We start from the raw sequence: 22,698 nt of genomic DNA, 5'->3' as shown, positions 1-22,698 counted from the left end.
GGGGTCACTCCGAGTTGCCTGTTCTCTTACTGTGCCTCACCGCTACATTTATGCTTCATATATGAAAAAATAAGCACTGCACTGCCCATACACAGGGCCATCTCTGCAGATTAGGAAAAGACAAACCTGCCAGTAGATCTGTCTGGAAGTGAAGGGCAAACTGAGATAGGGACAACTGCACACGGTGCACCAACGTGGCGGGCACATGTTATCACATGGACATGACAATGTAGTAATATGCACGTCTAATCCAGTTTAATTAATTACAAAACGACTTTGAAGTTGACCATTTATTTCTATGAATTATTTCCAGGTGTTTTAGGACAGGAGAGTGAGCTATAGCGCTAACGGGAGACTCCGCAGCCAGGGGCATGGCTACCGGGTACAGAAAGCAGATGAAGGAACTTAAGCTGAAAATCAGTTTCCTTTCTCCATGGCTTTTTCCTTCTGTTTCTGGGACACTCTCTCTTCCAGAGTGTTCTCGAACCAAGTCTTGAATGAAGGCACTCCTACGGGAGTCGGTCGGGGCACAGAGTGCAAGACTCTACATTCTCTGAGCAGTGGAGCTGAAAGTTGCGTGAAGCAAAATTTGATTTGATAAAGCTGTTCTAAAGATCTACTTTCTCTGGTTTTCTTTCTCCCCAAATAGCTATTTCCATGGTTACAAAATCACTTATCATTAGGACTTAAAAAGAAATGTATTTTGGGGGATAAGCCAGTAGAGACATTTGTTGAGTTTTCAGAGCGGGAACTGGTTGATTCTGGATGAAACACGTTCCCGTTGCTTTAGGTGTTAGAGAGTCAGTTTCAACCCATAGCAACCTTACACACAGCAGCATGAAACACTCCACGGTCCTGTGCCATTCTTGAAAGCCCTGCTATCTTTGAGTCCATTGTTGCAGCCCCTGGTTCAGCCCATTTTGTGGAGAGGCCTCCTCTTTGTCGCTGGTCCTCTATTTCACAGGCACGATGCTCTTTGCAGACACGGATCCCTTCTACGCATAAGCATCCCCCAGGCAGACTTGGCCAAGGTCTATTCAATCTTCTCTGCCGACATCACCATACAACAGGAACGAGTCTTCCTTATCTATTGCTCAGCTTTTGCATGTGAGGTTTGCTTTCTAGACTTCACACAGATCTTGTGCAGAAGATGACTTGTCCGATGCGATACACTCTTGGTTTCTTGAGTGCTGCTCCCATGGGTGTCGACGGTGGATCCAAGTGAAATGAAACCCTTGACAACTCCGTCTGTTGCTCCAGGGTAAGGATTTTTGTTTTCCTCATAGTAGGTGTAACCCACAAGGAGGGCTGTCGGATGCATGGCCTTCATCAGTAAGTGCTTCAAACGCTTTGTTTCCAAGGAGAAGTGTTGTGTCCGTCGTCTGCACACAGCAAGCTGCTAAAGAGCCTTGCTCCAATTCTGATGCCCCTTTCTTCTTTACTCAGTCCAACTGCTCCGGTCATTTGCTCAGCGTATGAACAGCATCAGAAAAATGATGCGACACAGACACTCCTTGTCACCAAGGGTCCGAAATATTTAAAGTCTGGTTATAATGATTACTCTCCTACTTTAAAAAAAAATTGTTTTCAGAGATTTCATTTCAAAATCGACTATCAATGCGCATGGAAGCAGCAGCCAAGACACCAGAAGACATATTACATTGGGAAAATACGCGGCAGAAGACTTCTTGAAACTAGTAAAGGGAAAATATGTCACTTCGAGGACTAAGCTGTATTTTCAACCACCTTAGGACCCAGGCCTTGGTATTTGCAGTCATTTCATCAGCAATGTGACAACTGAACAACAAACAAGGAAGACCACAGAAGACTGATGCATCTGAATTATGGTGTTCATGGAGAATGTGGAAAGTACCACCGACTGTCAGAAGGAGAACCAAATCTGTCTTGCAAGAAGTCGAGCCAGGGTTCCGCCTTAGACGTGAGGATGGTGAGACTTCACCCCACGTACCTTGGGCATGTCATCGGGAAGACCAATTCCTGGGAAAGGACCTCATGCTTGGGAAGTCCAAGATCAGAGAAGAAGAGGAAGTCCCTCACATGATGGAATCAAATACTAGCTGCAACAACACGATTGGGTACCCCCAAAACTGGAATTTTCCCCCCAAAGCTATGTGTTTTATTTTATTTTTTTACAAAACACCCTTATTGCCTTAAAGTACTCTCCATTACACTCAATACGTCTGTCAAATTTGTGATTCCGTTCTCAGAAACAGTTTTTAAACTCATCTGTTTGGATGGCTGACAGCACCTCCTCCTTTTTTCTTCACCTCTTCTATGTCCTCAAGTCACTATCTTTTTATGTCCCTCTGCATTTGCGGAAACAAAAGGAAGTCACGTAGAGCGAGGTCAGGTGTGGTGTGTGGGGCAAGAGAGGCATCTTTGTTGTTTGCCAAACACTGGCATGCTGAGATGGCTGTGTGAGCAGGTGCATTGCCGTGGTGGCAAAACCAGTCTCCGGTCCGCCACAGATCAGGCCTTTTTTGTCACACACTGTTAAGCGCAATATTTTCAGAACTCTAAATAGAAAGCTTGATTAACAGTCTGACCTGGTGATTGAACCCCAAATGCACTATCCTCACATCAAAAAATCAAATGGGCATCGGGTTGGGTTGTTTTTTTTTTTTTGGGGGGGGGCGCTACTACCTTCTCATAGCACCTGTGAAGATGGGCAGTGTTTCATTCTCTTGTAAATGGTCAGAAACACCTTGATCGCACCTTATAACAACACTCCTTTGATCAGAGTCCCCGGGAAGTGCAAACAGATAACCAAGGGGTTGGCAGAGTTTTACTCTCACACACATCGTTGCCCTGACCAGGAAGTGACTTAACGGAAACTAGGATTTACCTCTTTGATCACATCAGTTTGGGGAGGGAGTGGGGGGCTGGCACTGCCTTGCTTTGCCTTACCTACAGTCTCTGCTGAGCTGAGGACTAAACACTGCACCTTCTAACTTACAGCCAAGTCAATTCTGACTCATAAAGGCCCTCCTATCCCGGCAGGCTTCTGAGACTGTAACTCTGTGGGGGTAGGAAGGCTCATCTCTCTCCTGAGCATCACCTGGTGGGTTCCAACCTTATGGCTAGCAGCCCGACTCATAACCCAGTATGCCAACGGGGCTCCTACACCTGGTCAACAGCACTAGGAGGTGGATGTGCCCTGGTGGGATATTGACCACTTTGGGAAACACTAGAGGAATGAAAATATTCTGTGTTCACCCCAAAACTTTAAACAAGTGCGCAGAAGAACATTATTCACAGCAGCCAATAAGTAGCAACAACCTGAGCGTGTACCCAATGATAATCAAAATGTAATGCCAAAGGAACTGTCCAGGGAACTTACCTTCCTAGTTCCCTCTGGAATCTAACATCTAGGTTCTGGAGCAGACTTGCTAGTCCATCAAGAGCAGAGTAGGTCTGGTAGAAGAAACGTCAAGAGCAAGACCCAGCAGACGTGGTCTCCCTTAGCTTCTGCGTGCATCAGACCTCCCAGGTTCCTCATAAACTCCCCTTTCTTAGGAAGAGTTCATCCCTCGCCCATCAAATAGCACAACACAGACCTTAGTGGCCTTTCTACTTGGATACCAGGTGTGCATGTCACTGTGGAGGTCCCCAGGCATACTGTGAGTTTTCAGGAGAGGCTGCGTGGCTTGGGGCTGGTTACGAGGGAGGCCTGCTATATGCCTTAGATCCTGGTCTGGCTGAGAAGGGGGTCTGGTGTGTTCAGCAAGGAGGCCCGAGAAGTGGTACTTTCTCCCTCTTTTCAGAGGCCTCACTAAGGAGCCCTCACGCCCCATGGCGACTACAACTTCTACTGCTTCCCTTGCCTAGAATCTTTGCCCTCCCGCTATCTCTATTGCTTTTTAAATTTGAAATGCACTCTAATTCACCTAATATTCATTTCAAAGTATAAACTTCAGTGCTTTTTAGGATATTCATAAGGTTCTATAACCATCTCCACTCGCCGATTCCAGATCATTTCCATTATCCCAATGAGAAACCTAGTACCCATTAACTGTCAGTTCCTCATGATTTCTTCCTTCCTCCAGCTGTGGAAGTCACTACATCTCCTTCCTATATTTATGGATTTCTCTCTTCTGGATATGTCATAGAAATAGAATCATATGGTGCGTGCTCTTCAATGTCTGGTGTCTTTCACTAAGCATAATATTTTCAAGGTTCATGCATATCATAGCATGCTTGAGAACTTCATTTCTATTTAAGGCTGAAAAGTATTCCACCATGCGGATCTAGTACATTTGGATGATCTGTCATTTGAAACACAGTTGGGTTGTTTATACTTATTGGCTGTTATGAACAATGCTGCTCTGAGCATTTGTTTGTAAGTGTTGGCATGAACATGTATTTTCATTTCTCTTGGGTATATACTAGTGTTTCCCAAAGTGGGAAATACCACCCCACAGGGATGTTTAAAAAGTCCCTGGGGGAGGGGGGGAAGGGGTAGAAGAGAATGATGCAAAAACAGACATCTACATTTTATCCTGAATTATGGGCTATAGTACAACATTTTTAATTTCTAGGAGTACGTTGAGTTTTTTGTTTTGTTTTTTCGCTGAAAAGGGGGCAGTAGGTCAAATACATTTGGACCCCTGTGCTGGATACCCACGAGATGAGTTGCTGAGTCATATGGCAACTCTCTGTTTAACTTCTAGAGGACCTGCCAAACTGTCCCTAGATCCTTAAAGGGTAGCCAGAATTTCATTACCATTGCGAAGTTCCTTCTCTCCAAAACACGACTTTGATTTCTGCCATGGGAAAAAACACACTCTCACTGAGTTTGGAATCACGCCTTTGTGAAAAGCACCTGGGCTTCACAATGCAATGCTCTCGAGAAGGGTCACCTCCTGACAGGGACACCAACGTGTGACTCAGATCCTTTACTCCAGGGAATGACGATGGGGGCAGTGAAGGAAACCTGTGGCCATAGTGGGCCTCTGCAAGGGGCAAGAAGAGCGGTGCCCCAGAGTGACAGCCTCTCAGTATGGATTTACAGAAAGGAGGGTCAACTGTCCTTTGTTCAAGTAACACCTACTGAGCACCAGTACATGCAAGACCACCAACCCCAGAGCTTGGCATTTAGGTCTCCTGCCTTCTCCGGATTTAAAAGCTCCCGGGCTGAACAAGACAAGCTCAAATCTGAATACTAGCTTCTGGGATGATGTCCCCCACTTGGGTGGTATGGAATGTCCTTTCTTTTCAGCGAGGAGCCCTGGTGTCTCAGTGGTTATGCCTGGGGCTGCAATCCCTGCACGATCGGCAGTTCAAAACCACCAGAAAGACTGGGCTTTCTACTCCAGTAAACGTATAGTCCCAGAAACCCAGAGGGCTGGACTGAGAGTCCACAATGACTCGATGGCAGAGAGTTTGATTTTGTTTTCTCTTCGGTGATGATAATGAGACACGGTAACAGCTTGTTCTTCTTAAACCTCTTATTTGGTAATGGTCCCCTGACCACTCTTTTGTGATATGATGTAATTATGCTCTATTTCTAATTGTATGTTGTAAATCCCAATTTCTACACGCTAATGAGGTAGCATTAGGGTGAGTTGTAGCTTGAATTTTAACCTTACAAGAAATCCCAACCTTAGTCGTCGTTAATCTAACTCATGTACCCAAGTCCTGACCTGAGGCGGGGGTAGAGGATAACCTTGGCACCAGGGCTGACAACCTCATAGACCCGGGAAGAGTGGGGACAAATCACAGGAAGATCGCCAAGGCCTGGTTGGCCCACAGATGCTCAAAGGAGACAAGAAGGTGCCCCAGCCAGCCAGGCAGGCTTTCCCTGGAGCTGCTCTTCTGACTTTTTGAAGCCACTCATGTTGTGGTCTTTCTCCTACTGCAGTTCTACATAACTAAAACATATGACAACCGTATGTTGTCCAAACAGCTTTTATTGACCTGTTACTTGTTTTTGAAATCCCTCATGCCCAAATTCAAGAATCTGCCAAGGGTTGCTAAGAGAAAGGCTAGTCCCGATTTCATAGGATTCTCCTTTATTCTAAAATGGATAATATAAGCAAGCTGGATATGTTTAACTTATGTAGAACAGTGAGGTGTAGAAGCTAAATTGGCTTCACTCATGTTACCAAGTTCAGCACTAAGAAAGTCTTAACAGCAGCTTTCAAATTTTTATTCCCAACACATCTGAGAGGGCAGTGTTGACAATATGCCTCAGAGCCTCACTTACAAAGTGTGGCAGTTACATAATCTCATGTCAGCTTGAAGATCTATAAAAGTGTGGGTGTAAAGTCTAGCCTGTCAATCAGGTCACAAGGAGGGTCCTGGGAACCTCTCCCTGCCTCCTTTTCCTTCGCCTTCCTGCTTGCTGACTCTGATTGCTGCCAGAGCAACCGTCATGGGATCCACACGACTTTGCACCCACCAACCTGTGCATTCCTGCATTCCATGTCATTGCATGTGGCTCTGTGAGTCTGAAGAAGGACTTAAGGACATGCTTTGGACTTAAGGACTTGAGTTGGACTGGGCTGGGATGTTTTCTCCATAAATAATTACTTCGTGGTATAAAACACTTATATATATATATGAATGTCTCTGGATTTGTTTCTCTGGTCAACACGGTCTAACACTAAAAGCATCCTTTATCAGTGATTCTTTGTGATTTGAAATGTAAACTGCAGATCTCAGCTTTTGGAAATGATGTTGTGGTAGGCATGTCATTTTGCCTCTTGGGGTTCAACTTCTGTATTGGTGAAATAAGGAAGCACACCAGCCTGCATGATCATGAGGTGCTGAAGGGATCAGTTATCAGGCATCAAAGAACAAAAAATCATATCATTGTGTGCTCACCTCCCTGATACGATCGCTGAAGACAAATGGGTACATAAGCAAATGTGGCAAAGAAAGCTGATGATGCCTGGCTATCAAAAGGTATAGTGTCTGGGGTCTTAAAGGCTTGAAGGTAAACGAGCAGCCATCTAGCTTAGAAGCAACAAAGCCCACATGAAAGAAACACACCGGCCTGTGCGATCACAAGCTGTTGAAAGGATCAGGTATAAGGCATCATCAGAACAAAAATCATATCATTGTGAATGAGGGGGGGAATGAGGAGTGGAGACCCACAGCCCATTTGCCGGCCACTGGACATTCCCTTACAGAAGGGTCTCAGGGAGGAGATGGCCAGTCAGGGTGCGATGTAGCAACGATGGAACATAGTTCCTCTAGTTCCTAAATGCTTCCTCCCCACCCAATATTATGATCCCAATTCTACCTTGCAAGTCTGGCTAGACCAGAGGATGTACACTGGTACAGATAGGAACTGGAAACACAGGGAATCCAGGATAGATGATCCCTTCAGGACCAGTGGTGTGAGTGGCGATACTGGGAGGGTGGGTTGGAAAGGGGGAACTGATTACAAGGATCTACATGTGACCTCCTCCCTTGGGGATGGCCAACAGAAGAGTGGGTGAGGGAAGACGTCAGACAGGGCAAGATATGACAAAATAATAATTTATAAATTATCAAGCATTCATAAGAGGCAAAAATGAGGATCTGATGCCAGGGGTTTTGGTGGAGAGCAAATGTTTTGAGAATATTGAGGGCAAAGAATGTACAAATGTGCTTTACACAATTGATGTTATGTATGGACTGTGATAAGAGTTGTATGAGCCCCTAATAAAAATGATTTTAAAAGAAACAAGCAAACGATGATGGCAACATATGTACAAATGTACTTGGGACAATGTATGTATGTATGAATTGTGCTAAGAGTTGTACGAGCCCCAATAAAATGATTTAAAAAAGAAAGAAGGACAGCTGGCCCTTCTCTAGTGATCACTATGGGACAGGCACTATTGTTTGGATGTCTGTTTCAACCATGTAAGAATAGATCCTTTTATCTTTTTACCACGAAAATAATTTGACTGAAGTCTCACCCACCGTCAGTGCAGAGCTAGGAGCCGAACCCTGATCTTACTTAGCTACTCTGGTATTTATTTACTTTGCAACTCCTTCTTCTTTTATATTTATTACTGCATATCCTATTCTAAGTTAAGTCTCTCATTTTAATCACTTGGCAATATGACAATAAGTCCGCTTCTGTCTCCACCCCGAACCCCTTAAAAAGGAGAAGGCCCCAATATGACATTGAACACCACTGGTTTCCCCAAGGTTGACTTTTGCTTTTGTTCAATGTCATACAAAGGAGTGATAGCGCATGTACTCCACATCAACTTCAAATGCAGACCTATGCTTTAATGCGAGCCCAGACTGTGCCACACCCCCATCACCAGGATGGCTCCGGTGTACCTCTCCCCTCCTGCAAACATCGTGATTTTTTAAAAACATGGAGGTAAAAGTTATCTAACGTGAAACTAGTTCACAATGAATGAGCCCAGGGCAGTTAGTCCACTCATGGTGTGCAACCGTCATGTCTACCTAATTCCAAACTATTTCCATGGCTCCAAAACCTGGGTTCCTGACAGTGAGGCGGGCTTGAAGCACTTGCTGATAAACATCAACGGCTGCAGCCTTCAGGATGGGCTCTCAATAGCTTCATGCAACGAAGACCCCAATGCTCACAACCGGACCAACAAGTAACATCATGATACACACAGGAAAGACTGAAGTTGCCAAGGAGCTTGTTTTTCTTATCCACAATCAAGGCTCATGGCACCAGCAGTCACAAGATCAAATGAAGCACTTCATCGGGTAAACCTGCACAGGACCTCGTCCGAGTATTGACAAGCCAGCAGGTTGCTTGCTGTAACTCAATATTCTCACTGTAAATGTGCGCAGACATCTTTGTGACCAGTCTTTCTATGTAAGAGCGCTCCTGTTCCTACCATGAGTTGACTAGCTTGCTGAGAGCAAGACCTACCGTATATGCTCTTGTATAAGCCGAGGTTTTCAGCACAAAAAATGTGCGGAAAAACTGGGGTTCGGCTTATACCCGGGTCAGTGGTACCCCAGTGAGTTGTAACATCTCACTGCCCCCTCCCCCAAGTTAACGGGACGAGTGCCTGTTATTTCACGGTGACTGCCATTTTTCCAATCAGAGCTGTCCTATGACATGTATCTTTGAATAAGCCTTTTAAAGACCAGGTGAGAAGGATGTAGCATGAATGGATGTCATCTGGTCAAGCCTGACTAACAAAAGGAGGAAATCTCATGAAGCCTGACATAGAGTTAATAGCAAAGTGGGTTCGATATGCATGGGAAGACATTCCAGAAGACATGGTGCAACGTGCCTTCCAGAAACGTAGTATTAGTAATGCTATGGATGGCAGTGAAGACTGCGCTTTGTATGAAAATGACAGCAGTGATGGTGATGACAGCAATCTCAGTGAGGGCAGCATCTATGATGACCTCACACCAGCTGAAGCTCTGAATTGGGATACGGATGATGATGATGATGAATCCAGTTTTGAAGGATTTTACCTCTTTACATTTTAGCTTGGTTGCTGATGGAGCTCAGGGAATAGTACTCTTATTGTTTTTGCTGAACCTATTTTCCACTTCCTGTGCTGGCTTACTAATGGTAAATGACTTGCTGTCCTTTTATTTATGTTTTTTATTTAAAATAAATATTTAAATACATGACCTCACTGATGTCTCAATTTTTAGTAATTTCATTTGTTTTAATTATTGAAACTCACCAATAGCTTCTGCATTTTCCACCCTAGGCTTATACTCGAGTCAATCAGTTTTTCTGGTTTCCCAGGTAATAATTAGGTACCTCGGCTTATACTCGGGTTGGCTTATATTTGAGTATATACGGTACTTAGATTTGGTGAGTGGTGCTACTGACTGCATCAAAGAGCCCTTTATTTTCTCTCTTACTCTCATTAGCTCCTTCTTGAATATTTCACTTCACAGTCATTTGAGTCATGATAAAATTGGGGTTTATGTCACCATGTTGTGTGTTTGTGGGGGGGCGGGATGAAGAGAAACTTCTTACTGGGATGTTTTTGCTGCTGCTGGTGCTGCTGCTGTCAGGGACCACTGAGTGAGCTCGGACCCACGGCCACCCTATACGCTACAGAAGGAGCCACGCCCTGCCCTCTGCCATCCGTACCACTGTTCTTAGGTTTGAGTGCCTCGATGTGGCCATGCTGCCAATCCACTGTGTTGAAGGCTTTCTCTTTTTCACTGCGCCGCTTCTCTGTCGAGCGTGATGTCCTTCTTCACAATGGGTCAAGCTATAGGGTGGGGGTGTGGTCTATAGGGTGGGGGTGTGAATAGGGTGGGGGTGTGAATAGGGTGGGGTGTGGTCTATAGGGTGGGGTTGTGGTCTATAGGGTGGGGTGTGGTCTATAGGGTGGGGGTGTGATCTATAGGATGGGGGTGTGGATAGGGTGGGGGTGTGGTGGCCACATAACCTCCTCCTCATAGGAGAATCATCACACAGCCCTTATAGTCTCAAATATGTAACTTTCTCTCTGTGAATTTCCTGATTTTCTGCTTATGGAATCTTTCCCCAAAGTATTAATTTTTAGGATTTACAAACTTAAAAATGTAAAGCCACTCATTTCTGCTACCCAAAGAATTCATTAAAACTTGTTAAACTCACTTTCTGTTACCAAAATGGTAAACATATTGGTCAAGTCTTTCTTTCTTTCTGAACATTTTTCTGGGCACCTTCCTTCCTATTCGTAGTAGAATGAACTAAAATACAGAAGGAAATAGAAAAAGAGGCACTTCGTGGAAAAATACTGAGCCAACTCAGGCTCTTTTCTTTATATTTAACTTTTGAACCAGATATTGACTTATTAATTACCTCCTACTTTCAAGGATCCTGCTTTTTTCCGTTGTGGATGGGAGAATCCAATTACCTTAAGAGCCAGCGGTGGATCGCAGATGCTAATATTGTAAACTTTTAATTTGGGAGGCCCTGTGCAATGGTTAAACACTTGGCTGCAAGCAGACAGAAGTTGGTGGTTCAAACGCATCCATTAGCTCCCCAAAGGGAAGACTTGACAGTCGGTTCTTGTGACCATGGCAGCCGAGAGCCTGCTATGGGGCAGTGCTCCTCGACCCAGGGACCCACTCTGAGCCCACATGGACACTGCAGCACTGAAGAACAAGCCGAAACATGACAATGTAACAGGGAAGATTCGTGCACACTGTAAATTACAACCACGCCTGTGACTCTATGGAAAAGAAAATTAACAGAACTAAAATCAGTAATCAAGGAGAGATGGGTAACATCACACGTTCCGTGCCCCCGATTCCTACTGGATTGTCTGTCAGTCGCTAAACATGTGCCGTTTTTTAAAAGCTGATGTCTATAGTAATGTGTTAACAATCTGCTCCTTGCATTCAAGGTTCCATAGCCACAGTATGAGGAGTCAGCCACGGTAAGTACAGTGACACTCTCCACCGGGAGGTGGAGTACGTACACGAACAGACTTACTATTGTGCACAGTCAATCAGTTGGTACTCATTTGATCTCTCAAAGCACGCCTTCACACCATCGTCGTCCCACAGCTTTTTCACATGATCAAAGAATTCCTAAAATAAAATAAAAATTACAAATGAGAAAGCACATATACACTAATATTCAAGGAGTTAAAAGTTTAAAAAACCTGGAAAAATTTGTAAATAGTAAGGCTTCCCCCCCTCCCTTTAGAGAGCTATAGTTCGTTCACAGAAAATTCAGATTTTATGTTCAGTCTGATAAAACGTAAATGTATTGTCATCACTCTAACAGAAGTCTAAAAGGAGGCTTGCCAGTGTAGTGTGCTGCAAGTTGCGCTGCTACCTTGAGGTCAGCAGTTCAACTCCATGAGATGCTCTGAGGGAGAAAGAGGAGGCTTTCTGCTCCTGTAAAACTATACTGTCTAGGAAACCCAAAGGGGAAGACTATCTATCTTACAGGGGTCTGTTGACTCTACAGCAGTGGGGCCAGTAACAAGAGTATAAAGCACTTTTATCACTCAAGAAAGTTAGCCAAACTAAATATTGTAAGTCAAAAATTAACGCCATTCAGTCACTATAAATGCAACTAACATTATGCTTTATCAAAGCAGTCTTATTGGCATAAAATGCCCATATTACAATTCAATAGTTCAGTCACATCAAGAGTTGCACAACCATGAACACGGTCAGTTAGAGCATTTTCTTCTTTGATTTGTGTGTGTGTGTGCACTCAGTAACTTAGCTAGCTGAATTACCACCTTAGCAATTTAAAAAATGCACATTATAACGGTCAGTTGTCTTAGCTGCTAGCTCTTATATTTTCTATATGAGCCATGATTATAAATAGATGGCTGAAAGTATTTAATTAGAAAAGAAACTAGAATTTTGTGCTTTTGTAAAAATTTATTATTTACTGGAATTTTACAAATCTTGGGTAAGTGTGAACTGTACTTGGTAGCTCATGACTCTAGAGGTGAGAGACTGGAGTGCTTGATTCCATTCTAAACAAGAATTTTTCTAATCTCAAAGCAGAAGGAAACTCTGTCTGGTCCTGAAGGGTTTATCTGACCTGGACTATGCGTGTCGTAAGCTTTTATCTGTACCCATGTACATGCTCTAGTTTAGCCAGAACTAAAAGGCAGGACTGGGGTAATGATAGGGTGTGTGTGTGAGGAAACCTCAGAGAACTAGAAGAATATTGTGTTTCATTGGTGCTATACCGTGCCCTGGTTGACTCATCCCTTCCTTGTGACCCTTCTATGAGGGGACATCCTATTGTCTACACGTGGGTTTTGGGTCTGCACTCTGACCTCCCACCCCAATTCTCATCAATATGTTGCTTGTTTTGCAGATCAATCTTTTTTTGGAGTGATTTAAAAATAATAAATCACTTTATTGGGGGTTTGTGCAACTTTTATCACAATCCATATATACATCAATTGTGTAAAGCACAACTTCCAAATGAGGAGAAGTCAAAAGAATTTCAAAATGTACAACATACTGTTTTAAATTTGGGAAGAATAAGTTACAGGATAACCTCAAAGAAAGTTAGGACACCTCATCCAAATAAAATAATCCTAAATATGTAGTAAACATAAAAGCAACAGCAACAAAAGAAATAATAAGAAAACCCACAAACAAAATGAACTCAGCTCAGAAAATTATGTGGAACAAAGATGTCAGCAACAACCCCCCACCCACCCATAAACCATACATAGCAAAATGACAGGTATATTAACACCTATCAATAATTACATTGGATATAAATTATTAAATGCATTAGTCAAGAAACAAAATATCACAATGGATAAGAAAAGAGGACCCAAGAGGCTTACTTTATACACAAAACCAAAAGTAAACTAAAAATAAAATAATTTATAAAATCAAGTTTATGACAGTTTTAAAAAAGCAAGAGTGGCAATATTAATTTCTGATAAAGTATATTTTAAGGCAACAACCATCATAAAAGACAAGGAAGGGCATTATACAATAAAGAGTTAATTGAATAAGAAGACATGACCAAAATAAATACCTATACACCCAATGAAAGAGTTTCAAAATACATAAATCATACTGTGAGAGAATTAAAGAGAGCAATGGACAACTCCATAATTTTAATTGGGGACTTTAATACATTACTTTTTCTTTGAAGGACAGAACTGGAAAGAAGCTCAATAAAGAAAGAGAAGAGCTAAACATCACCCACCATCTTGACCTCAGAGACCTACACAACCTGTCACTCAACAACGACACACTAAGCATTCTTTTACAGAACACATGGACCATTCTCCAGAACAGGCCATACGTTAGGGCACACATCAAGTCTCAATAAATATAAAAGCCAAACATATAATGCCAAACTGATAATATAAAAACTAAAATATAATGTCAGACATCTTTGCAGATCACAATGCCAGAATTTAGAAATTAACAAAAGGAACATTAAGGGAAATAAATAAATCCACAAATAACATAGGACTAAAGAATTACTGGGCAATAGAATAAAAATAAAAATTTATTGAATCTCAACATGAAAACAACACATGTGGGATGTAGCAAAATAGTGCTCAGAGAGCAATTTATAACAATGCACACATCAAAAAAGAAAAACCAGAATTAACACCTTCATTAACATCTCCTACAAGAAAAAGAGCAGCCTAATAAAATTTAAGTCACCAGAAATAAAGGAAGAAGAAAAGATCTGAGGAGACAGACACATGGGAGCAAACTAAGAAGGAAGGGGAGAGAAAGAGAGAGTGGACCACATCCTGGCCCACCAAGCCCCAAGTATGATATTCCTGTTTGGGGCAGTCAATGCACAGAGAGGACCATAGGGCCACCAGCCCCACCACGACACACAGCATCCCTCACTGACCCATAGTGCTACAGGGGGACAATATTGCAGACAGCGTGGAGATTGTGCCCCATCTGACCCCACCACACCGGGTCAAACACTAAGGGCATGCAGCAGAGCAGCGAGGGGAACAGAGCAATGAAGTGTCCGGGGAATCCCCAAACGAGACTTCAGTGGGGGCAGGGTGTGACACCTCATCAGACTTGATGGGAAAACATTGTTAAAGGTCAACAGGCAAACCTGGAACTATTTACAGGCTTTTCTTTTTTGTTGTTTTATGTTTTGTTTTGGTTCTGTTTTTGTGTTTTCATGTCTACCCAGAATCTAGATAGGCAGGATAAACAATCCCAAAGAGAAAACAACAGAACTGGGGGACATGACCCCAACTCTACCTTACAAATCTGGCTAGACTGGAGCATGCACACTGGTACAGATAAGAGCTCTCAACATAAGGAATCCAGGACATAAAAACCCTTCAGGAATAATAATGGGAGTAGTGATCCCATGAGGGTATGGGGAAGAAGGGGGAGAAACAGGTAACCAATCACAATGATCGACGTATAACCACCACCCCCCTCCAAGGAGGAAGGACAACAGAAACATGGGTGAAGGGAGACAGCAGTCCGTGTAAGATATGAAAATAATAATAATTTATAAATCATCAAGGGTTTATGAGAGAGGGGGAAGGGAGGAAAAAATGAGGAGCTGATACCAAGGGCTCAAGTACAAAGAAAATGTTTTGAAAAGGATGATGGCAACATATGTAGAAATGTGCTTGACACCATGGATGTACGGATTGTTTTAAGAGATGTAAGAGTCCCCAACAAAATTACTTTTTTTAAAAAAGAGCTTTGAATAATATACAAGATAAAGACTTTTCACCAAAATATAGATAAATTTAAGGGAAAAAAAGTTTTGAGCAGAAATAAATAAAATAGAAACAGGAAAATAACATGATCAATAAGACTAGAAGTTGCTTCTTTGCATAATAGATGAATACAATCGATAAACCACTGGCAAATCTAACAAATGAAAAGATGCAAATAGCACAGATAAGAAAAGTACGACTTCAGAACAGAAGCAAATGAAATAGACAAGTCATTAAAAACTTTCCACAAAATCAGTCCTGGCCTGGATGACTTTACTGCTAAATTCTATCATACATTTAAAGGAGACATGAAATAAAATCTATGCACACTGTTTCAGAATGTAGAAAAGGTGCATTGCTCCTGAATCCAATACATGGAGAAAGCATAATCTTGAACCCAAATTAAGCCAATATATCTATATCTGTATCTATCTATCTATCTATCTATCTATCTATCTATCTATCTATCTATCTAATCTACCTACCAAAACTACTCATGAGCATAGACAAATATATACAACAAAATCCTAGCCAACAGAATTCAACAATATTAAAAAAAATACATCATGATGTGGGATTCATACCAGGTATATAAGGATGGGTTGGCATATGGCAAAGAAGCAGAACTCTTCCTGTTGGCAGATAATATTATCCTGGACATGAGAGGAGCTACAGTGTTGGAAACTACAGGGTAGATCTACCTTGTCCTGCATGGCTGCTGTAAGTTGACATTGACTCAATGACAGTTTGAGTTTTTTTATACATTAAAAAAACCCCAAAGACTCAACTTATTAGAACTAATTGAATGATTCAGAAAAATTGCAAGGCACAAGATCAATACAAAACCAACATTGGTACAGATAAGAACTATCCGACACCCGCAATCCAGGACAGATAAGCCCCTCAGGAGCAGTAGTGGGAGTAGCAACGCCATGCAGGGAGTGGGGGAAGGGGAAAAAGGGGAACAGATGGATATATCCCCACCCCCACCCCTAGGGAGATGAACAACAGAAATGTGGGTGAAGGGAGACAGCACACAGTATAAGATAAAAAAATAACAATAATATATAATTGATCAAGGATTTATGAGGGTGGGAGGGTGGTGGAGGAAGGGGAAAAAAGAGGAGCTGATATCAATGGGTCAAGTAGAAAGAAAACGTTTTGAAAAGGATAATGGCAACATACGTACAAGTGTGCATGATACAATTAATTCATGGATTGTTATAAGATCTGTAAGAGCCCTCAATAAAATAATTAATAATAAATAGATAAATAAATAAACCAATTGGATTTCTTCACACCAACAAAGAGAACTCTAAAATGGAAACCAGAAAAATTACTTAAATTACAATAGGGACTCAAAGGACCAAATACTTAGTAATAAATATAACCAGAGCTATGAAAGGCCTATATAAAGAAGGCAACAAAACACTACTATAAGAAACCAAAAACCCCCATGTAAATTGGAAGACTATACCATGCTCATGGATAGAAAAAGACTTAACATTGTGAAAATGTCAATACTAGCCAAATCAATCTATACATATAATGTCATCCTGATCCAGGTTCCATAATCATTCTTTAAAGAACTGGGAAGGATTATCACCAATCTTATATGGAAAGGAAAGAGACCCCCACATAAACAAAGCACCATGAAAGAAGAACAAAGTCAGAGAGCACACACTTCCCCATCTCAAAATCGACACCATCGAGAGCCACAGTAGTCAAAACAGCCTGCTCCTGGTGCAATGACAGACACATAGCTCAATGGAACCAAACTGAGCGCCCAGAAGTAAATCCACCCATATGTGAACAACTGATCCTTGACAAAGGGCCCAAATGCATGAAATGGGGAGGAGATCATCTCTTCAACAAATGGCCCTAGGAAAACTAGATCTACATGTGCAGAAGAATAAAAGAGGATCTCCGTGTCTCACACCGTATAACATATGAATACGGTATTGATGGATCCAAGGTCTAAATGTAAATTTTACAACACTGAAGAGCATCAAAGAAAAAAGAGAAGGAACTTAAAGGCTGTGTAACTGAAAATACAGAAACGACAGAAGACAAACTGCATGATTGATACCGCCTAAAAATTAGACATCTGTGTATCAAAAAGATTTCACTAAAAGAGTGAAAAGAGAACCCACTGACTGTAAAAAAATTTTCAGCAATGAGATTGGACAAGGAACTAATTTCTAAAATTGATAGAAACTATGAGATCTCAACAATAAAATGGGCAGGGGACCTGAACTGCTACTTCCCCAGGAGGACTGGATAGGCAGTCACAAACACATGAATGCTCGAGAACATTAGTGATTCGAAAGAACCAAATGCAAGCAACAATGAGATATCATCTCTGCCCAACATTAATGCATTCAAAATACAAACCAAAAAATGCTGGTGAGAATGGGACCTCACGCACTACTAGAGGAATTGTAAAATGATACAGCCACTGGAAAGCAGCACGGCCCTTCTTTAGAAAATTGGATCGAAGGATCAACAACCCCACACGCAGGCGTATGTAACAGAGGAAATAAGAGCCGTGACACGAATCGATATATGCACACACTTGCTCATCACAGCGCTGCCCACAACAGTAAAAAGATGTCAGGTTCTATGTGTCACTTGGTATGAGTTGTTGGCAGATTGTTTTCTGGGTTTGGGAACACTAATTTTTCGCCATATGAATGAATGGTAATGGCTTCTTTGTTTTACACCAGTGTGAAATATTTTGTAAGAACTCTCTACTTTGGGATAGCATTGCAAACCTATATTTTCTATAAAGAGCCAGAGCGTGGAAGACACACATAGACACACAGACATTGATACTAACATTGTCTCCACAGCTCTGTCCACGACCTCCCACCATTGCGTTGCTCTTTCTGGGGCACATGGTTTCTCTATATATGATAGGATTATTACGTAGAACAATAAATTCTACTGTTTTCCTCGGCACGGGAACTGTTCCTGTTGTCTTGAGGGGGCATCGCATCTGTTCCGACTCGTAGCGACCCCAGTACAAGAGAAAGGTCACAGCCCGCCCTCATACTTGCTCTTAGGTTGGAGCCACTGCTGTGGCGCTGAGTCCATCCATCTTGAGGATCTTCCTCTTTTTCTTTTTCACTTTTTAATGACACTGCATTTTACTGTTGGCAAAGAATATTGAAAGTACAGAGGACTGCCAGAAGAACAGACAAATCAATCTTGGAAGAAGTTGTGGGAAGCCGCAGCTCTTGCCACCATTACAAGATGGCGCCGGGCAGTCAGGGCGGTGGCCCAGTTAAGTGGTAAACAACCACTTAGAGCATGCGCACTGCTTAGATGACGTAGTCATAACTCCACCCTGGAGTATGCTAATAAGGGTTCTGGCGAACGCACCAATCAATGCACAGCACGTCCCCACAGAGCGCATATAAGCAGCAGTAGTTTGGGGCTTCGGGGTCTTTTTCCGCATCTGCAAATCGAACCCGCATTAAACGCCTGTGGAAGAATCCTGTTGTGGCGCGTCCTTCTTGCTGGCGAGACTGAGCGCGCGACAAGAAGTACAGCCAGAATGCTCTTCAGTATGTGGACATGGTGTCAGGACAGAGCAGCTCCTGGAAAAGGGCAGCATGCTTGGTGAAGCACAGGTCAGCACAAAAAAAGGAAGGCGGATGGATTGACCCAGGGGTTCAGCAGCTGGCTCAGCCATAGATTGTGCAGATGGTGCATGATCAGGTTGAGTTTCTTTTGATGTGCTCAGGGTTGCTATGAGTCAGAGTCAACATTACAGAACCGAAAAACAAGGACTTTACCACGCATGTCGTCCTTTGCCAGACACTAAATCGTCTTGTCCAGACTAGTGTCTGGATGACTCACTTTAAAGACATCATTGGCAGCATTTTCACTCAATGCAACATGCCATTTGATTTCCTTATCGCTGCTTCCATGGGCATTGATTGTGAATCCACGAAAAGACACCTTACGATTTTAAAGACACCCTAGATTTGTATAGGAATTCCACCTGTGACTTCCGAACTCCAATTTCACAGAACAACTGTGCAAAGTCAGAGTAGAGAACTCCGTGACTCTATTCCATAGGAATGGGAACATGTCATTTTCATGTTTTGTTTTCTTCACAAAACCAGTTGTCAGCTTTTGATTTCTCTCTTCACAATACTCCTACTCCTATTCCTCACAGTTGCTCTGTAAAACCCGATTCTCTGAGGAAGTTGTCCACGAGGCTGCATACCAGAGACTTACAAGACAAAGTTGTCTGTGTGGGAACAGGAGTAAAATAATTAGGGATTTTCATTAGTGAAGAAAGATTCAAAGAATCACGACTTTAGCCTTTGCTTCCAGACAGGGTTTTAAGTTATTTGACAAACATTCTCCTTGGAAAAGGGAGAATTATATAACAGTTTTAGGTATTGTTCTCACTCGTGGTGTTTTCAATTCTGTCGAATCCTTTGTAGTCTATGTGCTTGCAGGCAAAAAGAAGACCGGAGAGCTCTTCTTTGTTCTTTGAAGGGACATCTGTCTGTCAAAGTGTGTCCACTATATTCCTATCGATGACTACTAGAGAATTATCATTCCACTTCTTTGGGAATTTTACTGTAAAATACATTTAAAGTGTGTCATGAAGAATAACAAAACACAGTGCCTTGAACACAGGTTTTGGTATTTGAGTAACAGGTTCAAATCCCAGTGGTCTGGCTTCCCACACAGGATTCCAATGACTGTTAAGCACAGTTCCTTCACTGTTATAAGAGGTCATATCTGCCCATCAGGGCAGAGGGTAGAGCCATTGATGGGGCTTATCCACAGTGTAGAGAAGTAGCAAGGGGCAGTGAAGGGGACAATGAGAGGGTGTGAGTGATGTGGTGGGAGACAGTCAGAACCACCAGCACGATGTGCAGGAGCAGGCTCATGGAGAGCAGCCCAGAAAAGAATCCCCGAGCTTTTGAAAATGGCAGGGACATGGACAGGCCACTGGACTGTGGGCAAAACTATAGCCAAGTCGGCCACATCCACAGGGTAAGAAGAAAACACGTGGTGTGCAAAAGTCACTGTGGGGCTTAGCAGTGAAGTTTTAGAAACATTTATAGGCATACAACTGGGGCTCTGATGTGGGAGGCACAGGCTGCTGAAGGGCGGGATGCAGGAAAGCAGGAAGGGGAGGGACTATGCTGCAGTGCACAGCACAAGGCAGAACAGGGCCTGCAAATGAATGCCTTGCAGGGCAAGCAGACACCCGTTAGAAGGGCCGTGTCTGTTTGTCACACACCGCTCCCTTTACTGATCTCTAATCACATCCTTCAATTCCTGGCTCTGCCACAGGCCTTCGGACCTCCCAAGAAAGTCCCCCACATCCTGCTCCCATGCTCATATCGAGAGTTAAGTACTTAGTTGCTGGTGTGGCAAACCCGGCTGTCCAGGACTGAGGTCCACAGTACAGGGGCAGCAGAGGCAGCAGGGACAGGTCCAGCGACACAAACTACAGGACACTTTCCTGGCAAGGGGTAATGGGAAGGTGTGTTCTGGGAGGGCCCCCTTTTTGACAGTAGGACAGTGACCCAGTCTCATCTGCCCCAGCCATGGTGACCACAGCGCCCTCTTGCACTGCAACCCCACCTGAGCTAGCTGGAGTCCCAGACACCCATGCCCTAAAAACTCTGCAGCAGGAGCCCTCAGCGGGTACCAATGAAACCAGCTGCTACTGCGAAAGCACAGTCCCCTCGGCGGTTCAGTTAGCCTGCGTAGGTGACAGTCACAGGAAACCCAAGACGTAGCCCTAAATTAGAGGGATAAGACGATTCTAGTTTCTGTACGGCATAGAAGAGACTCCCAACCACGGAACTCCAGCACAATTCGGCAGCTGCTGTTCTCGTGGGGTAAAGATTAAACAAAATGTGGAAAAACAAATTCCCCACAATGCAAAAGTACAAAGAGCCAACCTTCCTTTTTTTTTTTTTAAAGAGCATGTACAGGGAGTCCTTAACATTTGCGACCTTTGGTTTTGTGTTTCTGTATATCTTACAATGCATATGTTGCACAGTGTAGTTTTGCTGATATTGTTCTCTGATGTACACTCTCGGATGTTCAATGTTATGCTTACTGCTCAAATCACTGCCATGGAGATTTAGTTCCCTAAGCTAAAGCAGGGGTTTTCTTTTCTTGAAACAAAGTAACAGCTTTTGGAAGGCCAAGAGGCAGATTCAGGAAGCAGTAAGATGTTACAGTGGGAAGAGAAAAAGCAAAGAATCATACAGAGAACTCACTGATTTTATGCCTAGAAATGGCCTTCCCATTCCCAGGCATAATCCAGAAATTTCCACAAGTGAAATTATTAGTGCAACTAACAACACTTCCTTGTGTCAAGAATAAGTTATGATTAATGAATTTTCTACATACTTATGCATGTATCAATATGTATCTATTCATTTATATATAATGTTTCAATCTCTAAAAGACAAATAAAGACCAGAATTATAAAGATACTGATAATAATGTCAATAATGAAAACTGAAAAAAAAATAAGGTACTTGTCTTGCAACTGAGTCAATGTCCTAAATTGCAAACTACCTGTACTTCAAATAATTTGTTAACTCTTTGCTTCTTTAAAAATGTACATAAGTCCTTTTGAAAGCCCAAACCAGAGTTTTGCTAGTTTACAATCCAGGAGTGTCTTTCACAAAGACCCAGAGCCAACTTTTGACAATGGAATTCTCTGAAAAGATGTCATCCCCATTTCCCAGTCTCTGTGGGAGTACAGACACTGAACTTCAGCAGGTGTGTTGGTCCAAAGTTGCCAAAATATTTCATATCATGAAGAAAAGAGTTTATGTTTTCTTGGGATAACGGCACTTAAGAAACACAGGTAGTTCCCCCAATTGCTAGATAAATTTAGGATGCAGTATGCGTGCAAAATGCTGTGGTTAATGCCTCTTACTCAAGTGCTACTTACTGTTTATCTTTGGAACATGTATGAAACAGGTCCTTGTCTGCCTGGGTAGAGAGAGGGTGAGTCCTCTCTCTTTCTCTGCAGTCTCTCTAGTGAACTGCCTGTGATGCATCACATTCCAGTTTGAATAATCAAACTGCTCCCAAATGACACTCTTTTCTTTCTTTCCCCTCTTTGGGGAGACATTTTCTTGGCTGAAGGCTGAGTTTTGCCTTTAATTGGCAATAGATAACCGACATGAAAAGAAAAAGAAATTCTTGAAAAAACAAACAAACGACCCTTAAATAGTTGGCAGTGCCCTCCTTGTGGAATTGTTCTCCACAACTCTTTAAGACTTCTTTCAGTTTGGGGATACTCTCATTTTCAGGTCAATACTTTTCTTCTTTTTTACTAACAGATTTAACAAGATATCATTCATATGCCATACAATACCCCTAATTATAATGCAATGTTTTGTAGTATACGTGGAGTTGGGCAACCACAACCAACAATCAATTTTAGAATGCTTTCATCAGGCCCCCCCCTCCCCCAAAATCTTAAACCCTGTTGTTGTTAAAGGACATGAGTCACTTCTGACTCAGCAACTCCATGCCCAGAGGAGCGGGGCATGCC

General features: G+C 42.6%; 1 protein-coding gene across 2 annotated transcripts in view; it reads right to left on the bottom strand.

Moving 5' to 3' along the window:
• Positions 1-22,698, bottom strand: part of GNAL (G protein subunit alpha L) — a 193,492-nt gene that overhangs the window by 49,724 nt on the left and 121,070 nt on the right. For both annotated transcript variants that reach the window (XM_075529432.1, XM_075529433.1), the window contains exon 5: positions 11,411-11,508. In XM_075529432.1, the coding sequence (XP_075385547.1) occupies positions 11,411-11,508 (98 nt within the window). The remainder of the gene's footprint in view (positions 1-11,410; positions 11,509-22,698) is intronic.

This window comes from Tenrec ecaudatus, chromosome 13 (genome assembly GCF_050624435.1).
Source record: "Tenrec ecaudatus isolate mTenEca1 chromosome 13, mTenEca1.hap1, whole genome shotgun sequence".
NCBI lineage: Eukaryota > Metazoa > Chordata > Mammalia > Afrosoricida > Tenrecidae > Tenrec > Tenrec ecaudatus.
Note: the sequence above shows the minus strand (reverse complement) of the source record. Positions and strands in the feature narration are given on the sequence as shown.